Source organism: Uranotaenia lowii, chromosome 2 (genome assembly GCF_029784155.1).
Source record: "Uranotaenia lowii strain MFRU-FL chromosome 2, ASM2978415v1, whole genome shotgun sequence".
Taxonomy (NCBI): domain Eukaryota; kingdom Metazoa; phylum Arthropoda; class Insecta; order Diptera; family Culicidae; genus Uranotaenia; species Uranotaenia lowii.
In genome coordinates this window covers 285,825,623-285,842,261 of record NC_073692.1, presented here as the reverse complement: position 1 = coordinate 285,842,261, position 16,639 = coordinate 285,825,623, and the positions used below count along the sequence as shown (strand labels likewise).

Below are 16,639 nucleotides of genomic sequence, written 5' to 3'. Positions count from 1 at the left end.
CATAATTAATATTAACATTAATTATGAGAAAATATGTTTTATGCTCCTGTATTTAATTTTAGTTCCTTGATAAAGAATTAATATAATTCGAAACGTTGGATGAAGCACATATAAAAAGTGTTATAATTGACCTGATAAGACCGAAAAGCCAATACATAACCTCAAAATTATTCCCGGTCGAACAACAAATTGATCAAGAAGATGGCTCAATTCTACAACCAGATTGACGATGAATACGGTACCGAGGCAAAACATTCGCTAAAAATATACGCCAACCTAAACCGAAAAATGGGAAACATGACGGCTAGAAAGGATTTTCTAGTCAAGTGTCGCAGAACGGGTTTGTTTCCCCCACACATCACAGATGTATTCCAATGTGTCTACACGCTGTTTGAAGACAACAGCCCCTACCTGAATGAGCTCAACAGGAAGGTGAATCGGTTTAAGAAAGCAATATTGAGTTTAGAAATAAGGCAGACGTTTTATAAACTGAAGCAGATTACAGACAACATGAAACATACACGCAGTAACATAAAAAGGTTGATCCCAGACGGTGGAAGCGATCCCTTTTTCGCCAATCAAATCGCTTTCCAGCAAAAGCACCTACAAAAACGCGCGGCAAACACTGACCGTAAATATCGAAAAATCATAGATAGATCGATAAAATCCCTCGAACAGAAAACGCCATCACATAACCACCGGGCGTTTTTCAACAGCACCACGGTAGAAGTACCACAACCTGTGCAACTCCTACTGAGTCTGGGATCCAAGTTCGCTTTACCATCTACAAATAACAAACCATCCACATTCTACCACCTAATAGCAGACATCGAAGGCATTATTGAAACAACAGAGGACGAAGAAGTAAAAGTACGCAATCGCAGTGCAGCAGCCAACCAAATTATGAACCACATCCACGCGCATAGAAACAATACAGGATGTAACCCGTCGGACAACTTCTACAAAACCGCAATAATCGCCACAAGACAGTTCTTAAAATCATATCCGAATATCATCGTACTGGAAGCCGATAAAGGTAACATAACGGTGATGATGAATCGCGAGGATTATGACAGAAAGATGCTGGCGCTAATCGAGGACGAAAACACCTATTCGAGCCTCACACGCGACCCAACAACCGGCTTTCAAACCAAAAACAATGAGTTTGCTAAACGATTAGCAGATTTAAAACTAATAAACCGAGCCACAGAATTGAAATTAAAAACGTATAAAGCTACGGCGCCTTGCATTTACGGGACACCCAAGGCACACAAGGAAGGTTTACCTCTAAGACCAGTAGTACCGTGTATGACGTCACCATCTTACCAGCTGTCTAAACATGTGGGCCGGATACTCCAAGCGTCGATCAACAGCAAATACAACGTCAAAGATTCATTCGAGTTCTGCGAATTTATCAATGACGTCGTTTTGCCTCCAGATCACATCCTTGTTTCGTTCGATGTTGTTTCCCTGTTCACATGCATCCCCAGGGACCTCGTTTTAAGCAACATCATCAACAATTGGGATGCCATAAAGAAGAATACTAACATCAATTTAGATATGTTTCTTGAAATTGTAAACTTTTGCATGACCTGCAGTTATTTTAGATACAAAAACAAATTCTACAAGCAAATATACGGAACGGCGATGGGCAATCCAGTTTCTAGTCCGATAGCTGATTTTGTCATGGAATCGCTCTTGGACAACGTGACACGGACACTCGATTTCCAGATACCAGTTCTAAGAAAATATGTCGACGACCTACTGCTAGCTTTGCCCCGCGAACATGTTGAAAAGGTAAGAGAAAAGTTTAACCAGTACCACCCCAAAATTCAATTTACGGTTGAGATCGAGTCGAATTGTCGTCTCCCGTACTTAGATTTAGTATTGATTAGACAACCCGACCAATCAATCAAAACCGAGTGGTACCAGAAATCAATAGCTTCGGGACGATTTCTCAACTTTCGATCAGCACACAACACGCGCCTCAAAATCAACACAGCGTTAAATTTCAACCAATGTTCCCCCCGAGGAGGCGATCAAATTAATCCATGAGAATCTGAGAATCAACGATTACCCGAAGACCCTGATCAACAGATTGATTCGAAAAGCGAACGAAACCGACACCCCCCAAAACACACAAGATACACCCACACAACACTACCGATCCATATTACACATCGACGGCCTAACTGCAAAAGTAATCCGCGCACTTAAGACGGATTACCCGCATGTACGCATCGGCACCACACAAAAGCACACGATACGCAGCCTACTGCCTGTGGTCAAAGATCCGATATCGCCGATCGATCGCTCCAATGTGGTCTACCATATCCCATGCGCAGGCGCTCCCGAACGAGATGAAGAATGCTCCAAATGCTATGTTGGGCAGACCAGCTATAAACTACGGACTAGAATGTCGAAACATAAATGTGATGTCACCAAATTGAAACGCATATTAGCAACAGGGGCCACAGCGTCAAACCCCAGCATCCGGGAACTGCGGCAGTCAGCTGTTGTTGAACATTGTTTCGAACAGGAGCACATGTTTGACTTCGATAAAGCCACCGTCCTAGACAGTTCCAACAAACACCGTAGGCACCTAGAGGTACTCGAAATGTGCTACATACAAAGTACCCCGAATACCGTCAACATCCAGAGCGACACAGACGGGAGAGCAATCTCGTACGGCGGAGTGTTTCACTCTCTCGCAAACACTCGCAAGCACTCATGGACGCCGGGTTCTGGCGGTAAAGAAAACGCTACGAAAACTCAAACAATAATAACAAACAGTGAGTCGAGTGATAGAAGTTTTGCCACGGACGTGTTCCAAAACGACGGAGTAGGCGCCGACGCCCTGGCCGATACCAGAATATTGGACACGTAAGTCACATGCAAGCTTTCCTCCTCACTTCCGACATGAAATGAGAGTTCAAATTCAAAATTTATAGCCAGAATCCCGACGATTGATGAACGCTGTAGGAGTGCATCTGCTTTGGACAATAACACGAATGTCCGAGTGAGTAATTAATGTTAATATTAATTATGAGAAAATATGTTTTATGCTCCTGTATTTAATTCTTCGACTTTGAATAACAGAAAACTGAAGTGTTTACCCGCACTCGATCGGATTAATATCGAATTTGGGGAAACTCCGGTCCGGCTGTGTTGCCCGGATTCAATTAAATAAGAAAGTTTTCAGTTTTGCGCACAAAAAAGATTTTTTGGTCAGTTTTATCAAAATAATCATGATCATGATTAATAATTTTTTTCGTCAAATTTGCCCGGATATTTCCCGAATTTCTGGATTGATAAATTCAATTGACATCACTGCTGGTACCTCACGAAGTATTGCATGAAAAATTGTCATGCAATACCCTGCTAGGCACCCTGCAGTGATGTCAATTGAATTTATTGTCTATCAATGCCAACAAATATGCCCCCATTCAACACCCAAATAACTTTTTTGTCTAATGAGATATATCAACGATGCAGTTGGCGGACAGTCATTGAAAAACTTATCTGGTACAAGTGTGATCGATGTTTTTTCTTGGGCTTGAATTCACGGACATCGGCTTAAGAAGCAACTGACTTGTTGACTGAGCTAGATAACAAACCCCTATGGAGAAACAGAAATGATGTTTATTTTTCAGGTCAAAATTTTTAAAATCATCGAGGTTTCTATGGTTTCCACGAAGAATATCTCCGCCATTTCCAGCCGAACACCAAAAAATAATCAAGATTTTTTCAGGAAATTTTATGCCATTAAATCCAAACCAGATTTCGAATACAACGTAGATTCTACGAGCACCCTTATCTGATTCACGGGCATCCTATATAGAATCGGCAAGCATTTCGGGATTTCAGCCTGTATATAAGCTTGTTTATGTTCTTCGGTTGGCTGTCAAAGATTTTAGTTTAGATATCCCCAGAGAAAAAAAAAGTCTGGTATCAGTAAATCCGGAGAGCCAAGAGACCAGAACAAATTACCATTTTTGGAGCTTTCACATTTTAGCATACTTTTTACAGTTTTCGTCATTGAACGCTCGTTTTTTAAGTAAATCGCTTCAATATCTCCGCGTTACGTTAGTATATATCGATTTAAAGCTGAAATGGCATCAATTTTAGTTTCTAAATTGTTTTTATCTATCAAAACAAAACCGTCTTAAATATGGCGGAGTTATTAGTCGTTTAAATTTGATAAAACCAAATAACGAAACCTGTAGTTTCCAAATTTGATGAAAATTATATGAAATTGCTCAAGTTGTTATATACTTATTTTAAACGGGATCTTCTCGTTTAAAAAGAGAGAGATGCATTCAGTAAAATAATTTATCTTGTTTTGTCAAAACATGCCTTTTTTCAATTTTAATTCTGTTCACATGACCATGACTCGAGTAGTGTTTTATTTTATTTTTAATATACTGGCAATCGTGTGTAGTAAACATGTGATGTTTTATTTTTTTTTACTGGACATGCTACCATAAACTGTAAAAAATAAGCTGTTTTCTTAATAGATATAATGAATACAAGAAAAAGGGATCAAGTCGCCCTATTTTCCCCTATAGATATGAGTTTTGCATATGATTTTGGAAGAGACGTGAAGAAATGTTTGGTACACTTAATTCAAAATTGATTATACTGACCCATGAGAATTGATGTTGGGTCTCAATTGTGATAAATATTTTGGTAGACAACTCTATTGCGTTTATTAGATTGTTCTAGAAGGTTGGAACGCTAAGTAGTTAAGTAGTAGTAGTAGTATTTCCGGTAAGATGGTAGTATATAAGTAACGCTCAACATTGTATAGTTCTCTTTCTCCATCAAGAAGTCGTGCAATAAAGTTTGGTAAAGTAAAAGTACCTATTTATCAGTGGCGACGAGTAAAATCGCGAAGTGAACGCGAAGTTAAGCACGTGGTAACCATGCTTGAGAATAAAGCTGGTGGTTCGGGCAGCAAAGTCCAAGCTGCATCGAAATTAATTGGTTCGTTGGATAATTTCGTACCTGGCGAAGATTTCGACGAATATATGGAACGTGCCGAGAATTTCTTCGAACTCAACGGAGTCGAAGACAACGTTTTCAAGCGGAGACTGATCGTCCATTTTATTGGTCTCCCAGCTTTGAAGAAGCTGCAACAGTTGCTGTACCCGAAGACGCACAAGGAAGCGACGTATGAGGAGGTTGTAGCGAAACTCAAGTCGTACTTCAGCCCGAAGTGTACGAAAATCGCCGAGTCCGTGGAATTTTTCACGCGGAAACAGAGGGACTTCGAGAAGGTAGCCGATTACGCCGTAGAGCTGCAAGCGTTGTCAAAGCATTGCCAGTTCGGTTCGTATCTGGACACCGGTTTGCGCAATAAATTCATCGCTGGTATTGAGAATAAGAAGATCAAGGGAGAATTGATGAACAGCGCCGACGAGATGACGTTCGACCAAGCCGTGGCCAAGGCGAAGGTACTGGAACAGATTGAAGAGGACATGGTGAAGATGCAGGCGAAAGGGGAAGCGGTTAATTTCGTGAACCGCAGAAACCGAATGCAGCGAGATGGAGAACGAACACGTCGTCGGAGCGAAAATTCGTTCCGCAATGCGGTGCGATCCAAAAGCCGAGGATTTCGGAAATTCCAACACGAGGGTCAACCGGAGCAGGAGAAGCGTGTCAACCCGAAAATACGCTGTTTTGCGTGTGGAGGTGAAGGCCATGTCGCAAGACTCTGTCGGTTCGGGCGGAACCGGCCGAATCTGAACGCGAGCATCGAGCGTGAGACGGCGAGCAGTGAGTCGGAGGAAGATCGACCACATAGTGTCAACCACGTGGCATCGGTAGCTTTGTTTCACGAGTTGAGTCTAAATGGTAAGTGCATATGTTTCGAAGTTGATTCAGGTGCGACCTACACGATCATGTCCGAAAAAGATTTTCGACTAAATTTTGCGAGATGTGTTCTTCGAAATTGTGATGTGCAATTGGTGGTTACCACAGGGGAGAAATTGCAGATAAAAGGGGTTTCCAAATTCGAAGTGCAGAAGCGTTGTGATGATAAAGTGTATGTGTTGGATCTGTTGGTTGTCAGTTCTAAAAGAGATTTTCTTCCGTTGTTGGGCAGAAACTGGCTAGATGTTCTTTACCCTAGGTGGAGGGATCGATTTTTGAACAGTGTGTCTAATGAAGCCGAATGCCGCGAGCTTGATCGCGAGCGAAATGTGTTAGTGTCTCTTTTGAAAAGCCGTTATGCAGATGTCTTAACGAAGAATTTGGAAGAACCAATTGAGGGGTTTGAAGCAGAGATCCATTTGTGTGATGACTCACGACCAGTTTTCTTTCGGGCCAGAGATGTGCCTTTTGCGTTAAAAGAAAAAGTGAGTGATGAACTGGATCGTTTGGTGAAGGAAAATGTGATCAAACCCACATTGAGGAGCGACTGGGCGTCTCCATTAGTAGTTGTGCCAAAAAGTGATGGGAGTGTGAGACTTTGTGTGGCCATGACCATCAACAAGGTGATAAGTAACGAACACTATCCACTACCAAATATAAGCGATATTTTTGCAAAATTGAGTGGTTATCGGTTTTTCGCAAAAATTGATTTGTCTAGGGCATACATGCAAATTAAGGTGGCGGAAAGTTCTCAGAAATATCTGACGGTGAATACTCATAAAGGACTGTTTGCGTATCTTCGTTTACCGTTTGGAATATCTAGTGCAGCCTCGACTTTTCAAAGAGTTTTAGAGGAAATTCTAAAACATTTGGAAGGTGTTCAGTGTTTTCTGGATGATATTTTGTTGGGAGGCGAAACGATAAAGGTGGTGGTTAATCGTGTGATATCTGTTTTCGAAAGATTGAAGCAATATAAGGTGAAGGTGAATCTCGATAAATGTGAATTTTTGTGTGATAAAATTTCTTACTTGGGACATGAAATAAGTGAGAATGGCTTGAGGCCGAATGCCGAAAAAGTGAAAGCCATTTTGGAAGTCCCAAGGCCAGAAGATGTTTCCCAGTTGAAATCGTACTTGGGGATGATTAATTACTACTCGAAATTTGTGCCTAATCTGTCGATAAAACTATCTCCTTTGTATGAGTTGATCAAGAAAAATAAACGGTATAATTGGTCCGCTGAATGTGAAACGGTGTTTCAAAGTTCTAAAAAGTTGTTGGTTGATAATTCTGTTCTCTATTTGTACGATCCTAAATTGCCAATTGTTGTTATATGTGACGCGAGTGCGGTAGGTGTTGGTGCGGTTTTGTGTCACGTGATCGATAACGTAGAAAAACCGGTATTTTATGTTTCGAGCACATTATCGAAAGCCGAACGGAACTATCCAAATCTCCACAGAGAAGCGTTAGCAATTCTGTTTGGGTTAAAGAAATTCTTCAAGTACATTTACGGGAAGAAGATTACTGTTGTGACGGACAATAAACCACTTGTGTCTATTTTTGATCAGAAGAAGGGAATCCCTGCACTAGCAGCCGCTAGACTGCAGAAGTACGCATACGCAATTTCGATTTTTGATTTCGATATTGTGTATAGAAAGGGGAAGAAGATTCCAGATGCAGACGCACTGTCAAGGTTACCCGTGAAGGGGGAGACAGGCGTGGATTCCGATGTGTCGATCTGCAGTGTATACGCAGACGTGGGTATCGATACGCGAGAGATCGGTCGCGCTACGCAAGCTGATGAGTTTTACCGAAGACTGTTCAAGAGTGTAAGAGACGGTTGGTCCGAGCACGCGGTGCCGGACGATTTGAAATTCTACCACGATAAAGTGAGTTCGTTATCGATAGCTGGTGAGTGTTTGTTGTATTGTGAACGCGTCATCATTCCTAGTTCTTGTCGAGAACGTGTTCTCGAGCTTTTGCATGGCTGTCATCTGGGTATGATTCGGATGAAGCAGATGGCTCGTAAATACGTGTATTGGCGGGGCATGGATGACGATATCGAACGCTTTGTGAGAGAGTGTAAAACTTGTAGTATGACTGGTAGATCTGTATCTAAAGAGTATGCAAAATGGCCGAATACTGGTAAACCTTTTGAACGGTTACACATCGACTTTTTCTATGTTTCGGGAAAAACGTTGTTTGTGGTGATTGATTCTTATTCGAAGTGGATGGATGTGAAAATAATGAGAAATACAAATGCTAACTCTGTAATTAAGGTGTTGGGTTCTATGTTTTTGATTTTTGGTTATTGTAAAACTATTGTGTCCGATAATGGTCCACCCTTTGGAAGTGAGGTTTTTAGAAATTGGGCAAATTCGTTGAACATTACTCTGTTGAAAAGTCCTCCATATTCTCCTGAATCAAATGGTCTCGCAGAAAGGGCAGTGCAAACATCCAAAAGATCGTTAAGGAAGCTAATGAATGACCCGAAACATATGTGTAAGCCATTGGAAAGTTTAGTTGATATTTTCCTGATGAGTTACCGAAACTCCGTAACTTTTTTTGGAATCATGGGGAACAATCTGCTTCAATTCAATTTTCTTGACTCTGCTGGATTTTTTTTTCGATGATAGCTCTATTTGTTAGAAAGTCTTAGTTTTGACCTAGGGAGGTAAATAGAAGATGATTCGATCCGGCAAATTTAAGAATCAGCCATTTTAATCGCTTCGTTTTGTTTGTTTACATTCAATTCGAAGAACAGCTGAAACCTCAGCTTGCCTTTTCATTTCAGCACACATACTAACTTATTTAATGGTTAGTACATGGCTAGTTTGTAATTGAACATTACGAACATCACCCCACTTCACCGCGCTCTCTTCGCCTACTTACTGCAAAAGACAGAAAACTTTGTATTTTTATAATCTTGATTTTGACTTCTTTTCGATTATTTTCTTTTTTTTTTAAAAGACATTATCTTTGCAATGTGATTTGTAAAGAACGAAAAGAACAAAACACCGATAAATGTCGCTTTGAATGTTTAGAAATGTTGTTTGACATTTTTAAAACTTATCAACCCTGATACCAGTGTTGAAAAAAATTCGATACCTATATACTCACGATCATGTAACAAACATCGTGGACGTTGTGTAGGGGTGGTCTCTTTCTATTTTGTATAAATAGATTTTTTTCGAACCGGAATACATTTAAGCAATCTTACACGAAAGGAAATCCGTAACCGAATTGCAGCTTCTCAAGGTGGTTTGAATTGAGAGTCAACAACCCAAGTAACAAACTAAACCAAGTAACAAATTCACCAATAAAAATTTTTTGGCAGTTTTCACATCCAGAAGTTTGCAATGCCCGCCCATAAACTTTTATTACACTAGATGTTTTCTTTTAAATTGTAGAAATTTTTTCTTAATTTTTTTTTATGTTTATCTTAATGTTTTTTAAACACGAGTGTACTTTATTCTTTGCAAAAAGGCTCTGCCTCATTAACTTGGGCATTGAACTATAGAATGCTACCCCTCTTGCCCAGTTACTTGCCACGAATTTAAATATTTGCACTAAGCCATCGAGCCGGAAAGGCGTAAAATAAAATCCAATAAACCACCAAATTGCTCCCGAAAGCGGAAGGAAGCAAATGGATAGGAATAAGCTCATTTTTTTTTGGCGCCCCTTCGCCCGAAGGAGAAGAGCAGTGAAGCCGCAACTAACTTTTCGCCAGACTGCAACGTTGCTTTCCCGACCGCGGCAGACTTCGGATCGAAATTAGCTCCCAGCTCACAGTTGGGGTGGGCGAAGATCAAAACTATCGATAGGGAAAGGTTCCGGGTTGTGTGCTGCAACTTTTGGTTGCCCCAGGGATTTAGCCGCCCCCGGTAGATGATGGTAGCTGAACAAGAGGGGGCGGAAACAAATGTTTCCTTGGTGGTTGAGAAAATTTATTGTTTAGGAAAAACCGAGGATGGTCTGGTCAATCACCCTGAAAAAGGGAACACCACACCGCTAGAAGTTTAAACCAGTTTTTTTTTGAGACCATTTAAAGTTTTTTTTGGCAACTGGCAAGACAGTTTCTTCTTAATCGATGGAGGAATACCTTCTTTCTAGGTGGCTTTCTCCAACGTTCAAAGGTTAAACAGAATTCTCAAACAAACTAAGAGAGCCAATTCTCCAGTTTTCATTATGGTTGTCCTAACTTTCAAGTAGAATTCTGTACTTTCACCTGAGGCCAACTACAGCAGAGCCCCTGGAAGTACAATCATGTCACCAATGTTAAATGGAATGGAAAATTGAGCAGCTAAACTCAATTGAATCTCAATTCTCGTGAAAGACCTCGTTGTTTTTCTCCTTTATAGCAGTTCTTCGATGGCGCGACACAGCTAAAGATCACAAAGACCGGAATCTTGACGAAGAAAATCTTGACACTAAATTCCATAGAGTGGATCGAGATTATTTGACTTTTCCATTTGAACGCCAGATAGTTGACAGATGGCTGCCAAGGCCTCCAGAAGCTGCGACCGTTTAATGAAGAAATAAATTCTAGGGGCGCTGATAGACGGATTCAATTCACTGCCTCGTCTCAAAGAATAGTGCATCAATTTCCGGACACCAAGAGCAAGATTTGAAATTATAATGGATGCCATCGAAAGCTCCTCAATTTAGAAATAAAGCTGAAATTTGGCGCAGTGTGACTACTCCCAAGTCATCCGCTCAGTGTCAAGCTAAACGCACAGTTTTCCATCTGGTGTTGGCCTACTTCCGGGCTAATGAGCCTGTCCGATTCACGATTCTTGGGCCCGGAAAATTGGAGTTTAAATGATTTATCGACTATCGAACGGGACCGGGTTGTGCTGCTCCTTCCTCCGTTTGTTGGTGGGTTGGTTAAATGGCAATTGAGCAATCTGAATGGATTTGCTGCCCGTTTTTCATTCTTCTTCCCTATCGCAGGCGTTCGGTTTGGAGTGCAAATTAAGTTTTATTGATTTGGAGAACAAGCTGGAACATTGGCGGATGATTCCTTGATTCCGCCGAGTCACAGCCCGTTTTCCGGTGGATGGAATGCCGTCTGAGGAAGCCGTTTTTTGTGAAAGTCTGTGATTGATTCAATTGCGCGGCTTAATTTTGAATGGTAAATTTTGTAGTTTTCTTTTGGAATTGAGCGAATTAATCAAGCATTTAGATAAATTTCACGCGTTTTGCTTTTGATTATACAGAGATTTTTGAAGTTATATGGCTGCTATATGTTTTTTTTCCTTTTAAATCACCCGTGCAGAATTTGTGATTTGGAAGCTTCCGAAATTCGTACATTGATTTTCAATTTTGTAAGAATTGGTATGAAGTTTCTGTTTAATGATTTGTTCGCCAATTCATTTGCTTCATTTTTGGTTAACATGAGAATAAGGTAAGTATTTCATAAAAAAAATCATAATCATTTCCAAAAAAAAATCTTAATCCACTGAAAAGTTAAGCTTGCATCATTCAGAATTTAAACAAACTTTTGCTCGTATTGTGGAGCTCCTGGTAGATGGATTAAGAAGTTCTTGACGCCCAGGTGTCGGGAATTTTGTCAGGTTCACGTATGTATTTTTAACATTCCACAAATCTACTGTACTTTGTAAACAATCAACATGGAAGCCGAAAGAAGGTAAAAAATTTTGTACAGTTTTTCAGAAAATCCATTATAGTGATCTGCATCAGTAAAACAGCTGAAATTGCCCAGAAATACTGTACGGCGCGTTATCAAACGGTTTGAGAAAACATTGACGACGATTCGGAAGTCTCAAGTCAATCGCCGGAGTGGAACTGTCGTCCGGAAACTGCGTGGTAAGATTTTGAAGACGATAAGGAGGAATTCCTATCAGTCGGACAGTGATTATACCAGGTAAATCAGTGCCGTCGTGACTGTGAGGAGAATTCGGCTCCGGGAAGGAATCAAGTCGTATCGAGCTAGCTCAACCAAGTTCAACGGGTTTTTTCTGATGGACGGTGAAACTTATGTCAAGGCTGACTTTGGGCAAATCCAAGGTCAAAATTTCACTTGGCAACGGCTTGGAGGGATGTTCCAGTCAAATTTAAATTTGTTTTTGCCGACAAATTTTCAAAAACACTATTGATTTGGCAGGAAATTTGCAGCTATGGCAAAAAACGAAAGTTTTCGTTACAAATAAGACAGTGACGTCAGAATTATGCCAAACAGAGTGTCCCCAAAAACGATTTTTGCCATTCATTCGATCCCACGATCATCCCCTAATGTTTTGTCCAAATTTGGTAAGCTGCAGTCATTACAGCAAAGTCGTATTTTTCTGAAAAGTATGAAGAAAACGCTATATTTGCAAAAAAAATACTGAATTCAATAATGAATATCTGAAATACAGGCAATTGTTTTTGTTAAAAGTTCTATCTAAAGCATGCTTAAACAGAATGAATTCCATTTCACATTCGATCTGGGTTATTTTCACAAACAACTCATATGAAAATTACCTAAACGTTTGCTTCCTGAAATTCACCATGTTAATGTGGCTAATATTTTTTTTTAAAAACGACACAAACCCATACAGCATCTCAATGATGTTTCCTCGAAGAGATTCTGTTTTTCTAAACTTTAAGCGTACATCTTTCGAGGATATGATGGCTAGCATCTTACAAATGCTAAAACCACCAACCCACAGAGAGTGTATTTTGTAGGCCATAACCGAGATTCGACCTCATGCCCGCTGGCTTAGAAGACTTGAAGGCTATCCTCTACGCCACGGGCTGCGGCTTTTTGATCCATATCCATGTATATTTTCACGTAGCGTTCATATGAAGAGTTCTTTCAGTGTTGCTTCACTTTTTCGAAGACGTCAGAGTGATACCAATAGTCCTATTTGCGGCTAATAGTATTCGTGTCATAATTCAAGGCGTTTCACTAACTCTTCTGAAGAACATTAACCTCAAAAACGTCGGCCAGCTGCCAGATTTTTGAATTTGTAGAATAATTTTCCCGTTCACATCCGTACGCGCCAGTTAATGTGCGTGTGATATGTCAGAAACAACTCTATAGTCTTATTTACTGCTGATAGTGTTGGTGGTATTATGCAGGTTGTTCCACCAAAACAAACCCGTTTTTTGTACCGAGAGTTTTTGAGGTTAATTGTCCCGTCTTATCTGTACACGCTCAGCTAGTGTGCGTGAGAAGTGTCAAAAACAACTCTATTGGGAGAAAAGAGTTGACATTTTGTCAACAGGGTGGTTATTATTTCAATTGATTCCCATCGCTGATTGTACCAAGACCAGAACTAGAATTCTGATGACTTAGGGGTTTAAATGAAAAAAAGAAGCTTCATCTTTTTAAGATGCCAAAATCTTAAATATGTGCAAAATCTAGGCATATTACTGTAAATAATCTATTTTGAGAATTCCACCACTTTCAATTCTGTTCATAATACGATAAACTCTGAAAAGTGTGTTTTTTTAAATGAAAATAAGAAAATGCCATTTTTGGGAAGATTTAAAAAATGCCAGAATCCACTGTAAAATGTTTGCAATGTTTCATTTTCAAGAATACTACCAGATTAAAACCCACGTTTTTAATGTCATCAAAAAATTGAATAAGCTCATGAACAAATACCACACTTTAAGAAAAAAAAAATAAAAAATTCGCAAAAATCTGATGATCTCAAATTATAAGTTAATTGAGAAAATATTTTCAAATAAGTTTATGAAATCAAATCAACCACTCAAAAATTGTGTGGTTATCGAAAAAAGGGTAGGCTTAATAAAGGGTTGCGCAATAGCGAGTCGTTTCTCAGTTTTCAAGAAAATGTCTCGCCGTCCCACTTTTTTCTCAAAATGTCCCGTTTTTTTCTGAGAAAACTTTTGTAGTAGAGTCAACCCTCTCCGATTCTATCACTTCAAAATAGTTGGCCCGTGCTTGATGAAAACGCTTTTTACAAAATCTCTCCTCTATCATTTTCAACTTCTGTAATTTTTTTTCTAATCTTCTTTTACACAGCTACGATTCAAATTAGAAATGTTCTTACAACACGACATTCGTCAATAAGGCTGAAAATTGAAAAACACCTCTAATTAGTTTTATTGACTAAAACGGGAAAAACCTTAATTTAGCCTCCATTTAAATTTATTGGATCAACACAAAAAACCTTTGAAATATCATATTTATTTTGTATTTTTTTTTTTTTTCAAAATTAGCATCATTTTATTAAAGTTTTTATAGGACAAGATTGAAAATCTCCTTTCGTTCCAAGCATTTATGGTTGTCAGATTTTTTTTTCAGTCATATCCAAACCGGGCAAATTCAGCCAATTTTATCTAAAAACCTAGAAAAATCCGGGAAATATCTAAACAAATTTGATCAAAATCACAGAATTATTCAATGAAACTAAAATAAAATACACTTGAAAATATATTTTAAGGCATCCGAAAACTGTTTAAGTATGAAACTCCCGATACTAATTGCTCAAAAAAATTTTTTTGGACGCATAAGTTGAACGGCAGTTTTTTTTAAGTTTTAACTTTAAAATTTAGGTAACAAGGTGAATAAATTTGTGCAAAATCCAGACTTTTTCTACGAAATCCGGACAACCGGACCGGGCCGAGCTTTCCCTAAATTTTTTGATTAATATCTGGGTGAGTCCGCGTTAAACCGGGCAATCTGGCAATCATATTTTAGCAACACCATAACAATTTGGTTCAGTTTAGCGTTTTATGAGCACATAATAGCGATATTTTTCGATTCAAGAAAATATTATTTAAGTTGCTTCCAAACGACGATGGCTCCACGAAATTCCTGAAAAACTCTAAGGCGGAGTTTTATACACACGACATCCCTGGTGACAAGCCGTTCAAAGCTGTCATACGGGGGCTTCCAGGCTATGACACCAAACTTATCGAGGAAGAGCTCAAGAACCGGTACAAGCTAGGACCTACGGCCATCTACCGGATAAAGAGAAAAGACGAACAGGTGAAGCAATACTCCAATTGCCTTTTCCTTGCACATTTTCCGAAGGGATCTGTTACCTTTAACTCTCTCAAAGCTATCAGAACCCTTCTTTCCGTCCGAATTCGTTGGGAAAAATACCGTGGTGGTCGCAAGGATGTTACCCAGTGCCAGCGTTGCCTCCATTTTGGTCATGGTACCAAAAACTGCTTCCTTAAGCCACGCTGCAGCCTATGTGCCAAGCCCCACGTCACTTCGGACTGTCCCGCAAATGACGCAAGAGATGTTGTAGCAAAATGTGCCAATTGTGGAGCTGATCATCAGGGCAACGACCGTAGCTGCCTAAAACGCGAAGCCTACAAAAAGATCCGAAAAGAAGCATCAACGTCGCACCAGCCAGGGCGAAACCAAAGCAAGTCTGCGTCGTTTACCGACAAGGACTTTCCTCCGCTTCAACCCATACCTCGGTCCCAGCCCGCAGTCTATCCATCATCGTCCGGCACCACCGCCGGTCAAGGTTCGCCTTCTCCCCCTGGTTGGCGCCCCACAACATCAACTGACGAATCGGACAAGTTCTCCTCGGAAGAACTTCTCAACATCTTTGAGCAGATGACGGTCGCTCTTCGTCGGTGCCGCAACAAACCTGAACAAATTCAGGTGCTCGGGAAGTTTATCATACAGTATGGATCCTAAACCCATTACTGTTCTCACCTGGAACGCTTGCTCTATTAGAGCATAAAACATCGAGCTCGCTGACTTCCTCGGCAAGCACAACATCGACGTGGGTCTCCTTTCTGAAACCCACCTGAAGCCCGGCGACAGTTTCTGGCTGCCGGATCACATCATCGTACGACTTGACCGCACCAGCTCCAGGGGGGCGGTGTGGCCATCGTAGTACGAAAAGGATTAATCTTCAAGATCTTGCCGCATATTCGCACCACCATCAACGAAGTCATAAGTGTAGAGGTTGAGACAACGACTGGAAACGTCCGATTCATGGCAGTGTACTGCCCACGGCAGTGCTTCGCCAGCAACGAGTTGGCAGCACACTTCTCCAGGGACCTCACTGCCATCACACGTTCCAGCTGCCGATTTTTAATCGGTGGTGGTTTCAACGCCCGCCATGAAGCATGGCGAAACTATCATCAAAACCAAAATGGTCGGCTATTATTCGACCACTCGCAGCATGGGCTCTACACAGTGGAATTTCCGGACGAATCAACGTTTGTTTCCCGGGCTGGAAACCCTTCGACTTTGGATTTGTTCCTGTCTAACACCACGATCTCCAAGCCGGAGGTGCAAAACGAGCTTAGTTCTGACCACTACCCTGTGGTGACAAGTATTGGCTCCAATGCAGTTCGGCGTCCACCACAACTTCGTAAGGACTACCATCGGGTCGACTGGGTTCGTTTCTCACGAATGGTCGACGAAAACATCGAAGAGGACCCGCCGCTCGAGGACGAGGCGGACATCAATCGGGCTCTAGAGAAACTACACCGAGCGATCGCCGTGGCCGACGAGACGTGCATCCGACGTGTTCCTGTGAGGGGTAAGTTTATTGCTATTGACTCCCACACCCAGCTCCTTATTAGACTTCGCATTGTTCGTAGACGCCAGTTTCAGAGGACCGGAGATCTGAACCGTAAGATAGAAGTGTCCGATCTAAATAAGTTGATCTCTTCCAAAATGGACTCACTCCGAAACAAAAATTTTGGACGTGTTATCCAAAATTTGGACGAACGTTCCAGACCATTCTGGAAAGTAGCCAAACTACTTAAATCACACCCTAAACCAGTTCCCCCTCTTAAAGTTAGTGACTATCTG

General features: G+C 40.8%; 3 protein-coding genes across 3 annotated transcripts in view; 2 read left to right on the top strand and 1 right to left on the bottom strand.

Annotated features, from left to right (window-relative positions):
- LOC129742753 (uncharacterized) overlaps nt 1-16,639 on the bottom strand; it is a 400,996-nt gene that overhangs the window by 337,728 nt on the left and 46,629 nt on the right. The window lies entirely within an intron of this gene.
- Nucleotides 202-2,887, top strand: LOC129742749 (uncharacterized). Its single transcript, XM_055734691.1, has 2 exons — nt 202-1,797; nt 2,036-2,887. Exons 1-2 carry the CDS (start codon nt 202-204, stop codon nt 2,885-2,887), a joined length of 2,448 nt encoding a protein of 815 aa, XP_055590666.1.
- Nucleotides 4,926-15,508, top strand: LOC129742747 (uncharacterized). The gene is made up of 2 exons (XM_055734690.1): nt 4,926-7,943; nt 14,618-15,508. Exons 1-2 carry the CDS (start codon nt 4,926-4,928, stop codon nt 15,506-15,508), a joined length of 3,909 nt encoding a protein of 1,302 aa, XP_055590665.1.

What these genes read in the sequence shown, in the direction of transcription:
- LOC129742749 (XM_055734691.1), top strand. Translation starts at nt 202, where the DNA reads ATGGCTCAATTCTACAACCAGATTGACGATGAATACGGTACCGAGGCA. An exon ending in CCCGCGAACATGTTGAAAAG is followed by an intron (nt 1,798 to 2,035) that starts GTAAGAGAAAAG and finishes CCCCCCGAGGAG; the next exon opens with GCGATCAAATTAATCCATGA.
- LOC129742747 (XM_055734690.1), top strand. Translation starts at nt 4,926, where the DNA reads ATGCTTGAGAATAAAGCTGGTGGTTCGGGCAGCAAAGTCCAAGCTGCA. An exon ending in ATGACGATATCGAACGCTTT is followed by an intron (nt 7,944 to 14,617) that starts GTGAGAGAGTGT and finishes TTTCGATTCAAG; the next exon opens with AAAATATTATTTAAGTTGCT.